Source organism: Gavialis gangeticus, unplaced genomic scaffold, assembly GCF_001723915.1.
Source record: "Gavialis gangeticus isolate Ggan-Ray unplaced genomic scaffold, GavGan_comp1, whole genome shotgun sequence".
NCBI classification, from domain to species: domain Eukaryota; kingdom Metazoa; phylum Chordata; order Crocodylia; family Gavialidae; genus Gavialis; species Gavialis gangeticus.
In genome coordinates this window covers 4,717,035-4,723,105 of record NW_017729015.1, presented here as the reverse complement: position 1 = coordinate 4,723,105, position 6,071 = coordinate 4,717,035, and the positions used below count along the sequence as shown (strand labels likewise).

Here is a 6,071-nt window from a genome sequence, read left to right as displayed (position 1 = left end):
ATAGTTTTTAACTTTGGTGTATTTAATAAAACAAACAAACAAACAACCCTACCCCCCCCCCCCCCCCAAAAAAAAAAAAAACCCACACAACAAAAAGCTCTGATAGCCTGGGTTTAGGTATGGTTCAAGGAACAGTAAGGAACAAGCATCAACTATTAGAAGAATGTTATTTAGGGAAGTGAGAGGGGGTGATATGGCTGTCAGTTGTCTTTTCAATGCCTTTACAGCGTGGGCAGGCAAGTCTGGCCCCCGGGGCCAGTTCCACCTGGGAGTGGACTCTTTCTCAGGAGCCCCTGCTTGTGCTGGGGCCAGTTTCCATGGAGGCCCCCACAACAGCCAAGATAGGTGGGCTGAGGTTTCCATGAAGATTAGCCCCAGCAGTCCTGGCAGGAACAGCAGCGCCAACCTCTTTTTGAGGGGAGCTGTGCTGTGGGCAGCAGTAGTGCGAGCTCAGCTGCTGCTGCCTGTGCAGCTTGGAGGGGTGGCTATGGGGCATTTTGGGGAGTCTATAGCTGCCCCTGCTGACAGGGTACAGCTGGGCTCCAGAGTAGCTTTAGGATCTTGCAGCAGTGACAGTGGGGTCTGGAGTCCGGGCAGAGCCATGGTCTTTAACTGGGCTCCAGAGCACTGCTGGGCCTGGTCTCCATGGGAACCTTTACAGAGTGGCTGCTGTTGGGGTCTCCATGGAAACTCACCCCAGTCACATGAGCGGGGGCTTCTGGGAAATAGAATTCAGCCCCCAGCTGGATCCCGAGTTTTGCCCACCCCTTCTTTACAAGATAGTCTCTCCAGTATCTCCTGGTAAGTGTTTTTTAACAGTGATTCCCCAGATATGCCTTTGATAGTCTTGTGCTATAGGTAGTAGGAAACTATCTATAAATAGATGGGACTAGTGGCTTTTAAAACAGGTGGGCAAAGCTTACAAGTTACCAGATCCATTTTCCAGCAGTGGATAAACACTATGTTGTATTTCCCTGTGTACAATAAACTTTAGAATATCTGTGCATGGGTGGATCATGGGGCTGTGGCTCATCAATACAGCCCCAGAACCTATGGGGTGAATGCTGCCATTGCTTACCCCACCCACCCCCTTGCCTGCCACCAAAATCAGCAATGCAGAGGAGGAGGAGGTAAGCAGTAGTGTTCATCCCTGGGTTACAGAGCCATGTCAGTGCAAGCTCCTCCAGCCTCTGTACTGACAAGTGGCTGAGCTCGGAGAACTGACTCTCACTGCACATACACTACACAGCTGAAGGGGGATACGACTGCACTCCCTAGCTTGGTCCTGTGTATGTGACACTTATCATTCAGATGCTTCAAAGAGCTCCCCAGAAGAGGGTAATGTTGTATTCCCATTTCATAGGAAGGAGATACGCAAGTATATTAGTGACTTGCTTGTTTTTCATGTAGCGAACCAGGATTGGCCAACCTCTACATGCAAAGGCTATCAGTGCTGCAACACTGCAGGTTGGGCAGGAGATAGTAGCACAATGGCAGATTGGGAAGGGTGCAGACCAGATTTGTGGCATGCCTGCCAAAAAGGTTGACCACCATTGCTGTAAACTATTGGCAGCACAAGTAAAAAGAACCCTGGTCACTGGGCTCATTACTTACCCACTGACATTTACTGCTGTATTGTACAGTGTAATCCCATTATAGTGATGGGGTTTTCAGAAACCAAATTGTATTACAGTCATACCAAAGTTTGCATGTAAACTTTCCAAAAAGGCTTCCATATGTGCTATTTTAATCATTTAGGACAATATTTTTCCATGAGTTGTCTGTGCATTTCAGTTATGAATGTGGTCGCTCCACAGAGGAATACCATCTATTGAATGAAACTGAAGTCAGATGGAAGAATAGGAATGAATTTTGGAGTTCATACTTCTGAGAGAACTTCACTAATGAAGTCTGTGAGATTTGAGACCATGGAGACATTGCCTGAACTCTATGAAATTTTCCAAGGAGAGGTATGTATTGTCACTGCTTAGAGTTAGACAAAAATAGGGAAGGCATGAATGACTTGGGATATTAGGGATAGCTATGGGGCTTTCCCTTTTTAAATTTCCAGTTCAGAGTTATCCTTGGTTACCAGTGGGAAAGCAAACAGATGTAGAAGTAGCTAGATAGCCTATGTAAAATCATCTGCTCTTGTGTCAGTCTAGTCTTATTAAGAAAGAGTATTTTATATTTATGGATGTTATTACCATTACAGATATGCACTTGAATCTTGTCTTGGCATTTTCAGTATGAAGATAAGGAAGGCACAGGACACTGAGAGAGATTTCTCTCTCAGTTTTGAATTGATGCATGTTGGTGAAGGGAATTTGTTTATGAAGTTCCTGTACTGTGGACAAAGAGAGGACTTCAATTTACAAATAAATTTCAGTGCTGACAATGCAGCAGCTTCACAGGTCCAGAAGCTGAAGAAAAATATGGGATCTAATTAATACTTAGTATTGTAAATATTTACTATACTATGTTTGTGGTGGTGGTTGGAGCTGTTGACTTGCTTATTTCCTTAGATATCTTCCAAATAAAACTATAAGAGAACTGCATTGCTAATAGAAAACCCTCCCTTCTTAAGGAGTAATGACTGCTATTTTAAGACGATTAGCTAAATTGTGTTTTCCTAAATGAGAGTTTTCTTAACCAGCAGGAAAATATGTATCCAGAGATTTTCAGGATGATGATTTCCTCATGCAAATCTTTAATCTTTTGACTCAAATTTGAGAGAGATCTTGAAAATGTTATTGTTTTAATTTTGGTGCCATTTGGAGCGTGGGGATAAAGCTTTCTATTTTGCCTCATGCTGTGAGACAATGTGACTTTAGCTATTAAAAGCTGATAGCAGCTATTAAATCCAGTGTGCAGTCTGTTGCAACCTAGAGTTCTGAACTATTCTAATATAAAAGCCTAAGTCTGTCTGTCTATCTGTCACACTTAATTTGCACTCTGATTGGCTGTTTGTCAGCCTATCGGAGTGTTCCAAGCATGGGGGAGTGCTGTCATGATTCTGGAGCCACTCCGAGGACCCAACAGAGTGGGGCTGCGGGGAGCCAAGGCCACCAGTGCTGGCCTCTGCTACCCCGCCCTGCTCCCTGCAAGCTGTGCCGAGGACTGGACAGGGGGTGGGGAAGCCGAGGCCAGCAGCACTGGCCTCGGCTCCCCCGCCCCACTCCCCGCAATAGGCAGAACAGCGGCAGCATGGGGCATTAGGTGGTGGCACTCCATCCCAGACCCCTTCCCCTCCACCCCCCGTCATTCTTGCTAGTATACAGTAAAAGCCCTGTTATCTGGCATTCTACTAGCTGGAATACTCTAACTGGATTTTTCCAGCCAGCTGGGAGAATGGGGGGGAAAGCTTGCACGTGGTGGCTGCCACCACCCTTTGCCACCCTGCACTGCCACCGGTCTGCATCTGGCCGAAACGTCCACCCTGCACTGCTGCTGCTCTGTGTCTAGCCGAAAACTGCCAGCTTCAGGTAACCGGAATTTTTAGATACCTGGCACCCCCCATTTTCTACTTGTTGGATAACAGGGCTTTTAGTGTACTACAAAGGGCTTGCTCCAGCTGTTAGTGACTGAGTTTTAGCACCGAAACAACATGCAGTTCCCTTCGTGTTTTTCTAATAAAAAAAATAATTAAAACTGCCCTGACGTTGTTTGAAAATTATCATTGGAAGAACCCATCTCCAAATACTGAAGAGAAGAGAAGGGGTAGAGTTTAAGGTGCAGGCAGATGTAACACTTGGTCTATTCCACAAACTGATTTGGGAATCTGTTCACAATTGTCCTGGTTTAGAATTGTCCACACACATACCGACACAGGTTCCAAGTGGAACAGTCACCTTTTTAGGCATGAGTGCTGTCACTACTGTTCCTGGTGGTAGTTTATACCCATCCTGGAGCAAGTGCCCCAGTATTCCCTCAGTAAGGAAGGGAAGACCCTGATTGTGTGGATGCCAGGGAAGAAGAAGAATTCAGTTGCCCATAACTGCAATTTTCTAATTCCTCTCTCACTAACATGGAGTTTCAATAAAGAGCAATTGAGTTCAAGAAAGACAATTCCTGCATATTACCAAAATCTGTGTGGTGGGACCCTGACTGGCTGCTTTCTTCCCAAGAGCATGTTCTTCCAAGCTATTCATGAATTTATTTCAATCCCTGGTACTGTTCCAGTGTTTGGTACATCACAGGCTCCTTTGGGAAGGAGGGGAGGCCAGTTGAGAGGGAGTAGGGGAGATACCAGGATGCCTTATTCTCCTTTCTCAGGGGCTGGGTGATCTAGAGGGCTGTAAGGTCTCTGGCCCAAGATACTGCATTACCCTGAGGGGTGGCCAGGTAGGAAGAAGGTGTCTGCCTTGCTTCTTCGTCCTAGGGAGCTGGATATTCTGGGCTTGCCCAGGTTCTCCACAGATTTGAAGCAACAATTTTGCCCTACCCTGCTTATCAGTTTCTTTCCATTTGGGCCATTGCAGGCTGATTTGAGGTGGCTAGGTAGATGGAAGGGGTACCTCTGCTTCCAGGTTCCCCAGGATGCTGGGTGCTCTGGTGGGCTATTCAAGTTTTCCACGTTAGTTGCTGAAAATGGAATGGAATTGTGACCAGTTTCCTGGGGGGAAAGTGCTGTTAAACACACTGAGACTGGGCAGCCCCTGGAAATGCAGAAGTAGTGATACCCCCTCTAGCCATCATTCCCTCCCCATCAACACCCAGATCAACTTGGATTGCCCCCAGAACTTGGTCAGTTGCTACTGATGGAATAAAACTGACAAGCGGCTTGGGGGAAAAGTGCTGTTCAAAATTTGCAGACACATTGGACCGCCTCTCTGGAAACCCAGGAGCAGGGGTATTCCCTTACATACCTGATCCCTGACCCCCTCTTCAGCCAAAATTAGCCTGTGATGGCATAGACTGGATCAAGTGCAGGGACTATTGGTTAGGGCAGTAGAGTTCTGGCTACATACCAGAGTAGCCAGTTGCTCTGTGGGGGTTGAGTGCTGGGGTGGGGGAGCTGAGGAGTGATACAGTGTATGATGTCCGGAGGACTGACCAGACGCTAGTCATAGAAAGCTTGGCGTCGGCAAATAATCCCAAGCCAGTTCAAAGAGGATCCATTCAGCATAGTACCTGATTTTTTCCATGAGCTTTAAACTGTTCTAAATTGGCTTGTGCATCTGAATGCTTGCAGTTTAAATCACATTTAAAAACAGTTTAAGTGTTATGTCTGTCTGTACCCTTAGTGTATTCTTCATCCCCTTGCATCTGAAGAAGGGGTGGGCAATTATTTGAGCCGGAGGGCCATTTAAGGAGTTTTGGTGAGCTGCTGAGGGCTGTAGTCAGTCCTATCTGGCCATTGCCAGAGCTTGAGGAGGGAGGGCTATTTCACAGCCCTGGAAACACGTTAGCTCTTATTTTAAAATTACAGATCAACCCATGGATACCAGTCTTCAGCAACAGCTAGGATTTCAGCTTTAGTTGAGGAGGAAAGGGAAGGGAGGTCACTTCTTTAAGATTGTCATGTCCTTGCTCTATGTAGCCATAACCCTGGAAAAAACTTTTTTTTCCCTGTATTCTAACTTTGAAAACAAGGTGCATATTGTATTCCAGGACATGCAAGAATACGTTATACTTTTCCTTGTTTCAAAAGCATATACTCTGATGCAGTTTAGCAAAAAGTAAGTTAGAAACTACACAAACCGAGTAAAGGAGGAGAAAGAGAATGGTAGTGAAGGAAATTAGTAAGTGAAAGAGAAAATCGGTGTAATAAACAAGATCTTCCAGTCTGTGCTTATATTGATTTTTCTTTTAGGTTGCTACTGTAACAGAATATGGAGCATTTATAAAAATTCCAGGCTGCAGAAAACAAGGTTTGTTTCTCCAGACTTAGTTCCATGCTGATTTGATTAATTCATACAATTATCTCTTTGCTGAAGGACTTGGCAGCTTTTAGAAAACTAAAAATCTGCCTGTTGCCTACATCTGCCTATTTGATTTACTGGTTAGCTAGGAAAACTAGATTTCAATTAGAGAGAGCTGATGATTGATTTTTTTTTTTTTTTTTTTTT

At 45.2% G+C, this 6,071-nt stretch overlaps 1 protein-coding gene across 2 annotated transcripts in view; it reads left to right on the top strand.

Annotated features, from left to right (window-relative positions):
- Positions 1-6,071, top strand: part of ZCCHC17 (zinc finger CCHC-type containing 17) — a 35,443-nt gene that overhangs the window by 693 nt on the left and 28,679 nt on the right. The window contains exons 2-3 of one of the 2 annotated variants that reach the window (XM_019512130.1): positions 1,818-1,970; positions 5,816-5,873. In XM_019512130.1, the coding sequence (XP_019367675.1) occupies positions 1,836-1,970; positions 5,816-5,873 (193 nt within the window). In that variant the 5' untranslated portion in view covers positions 1,818-1,835. Of the gene's footprint in view, positions 1-1,794; positions 1,971-5,815; positions 5,874-6,071 lie in introns of both variants that reach the window. The other variant, XM_019512129.1, reaches the window with a different exon arrangement.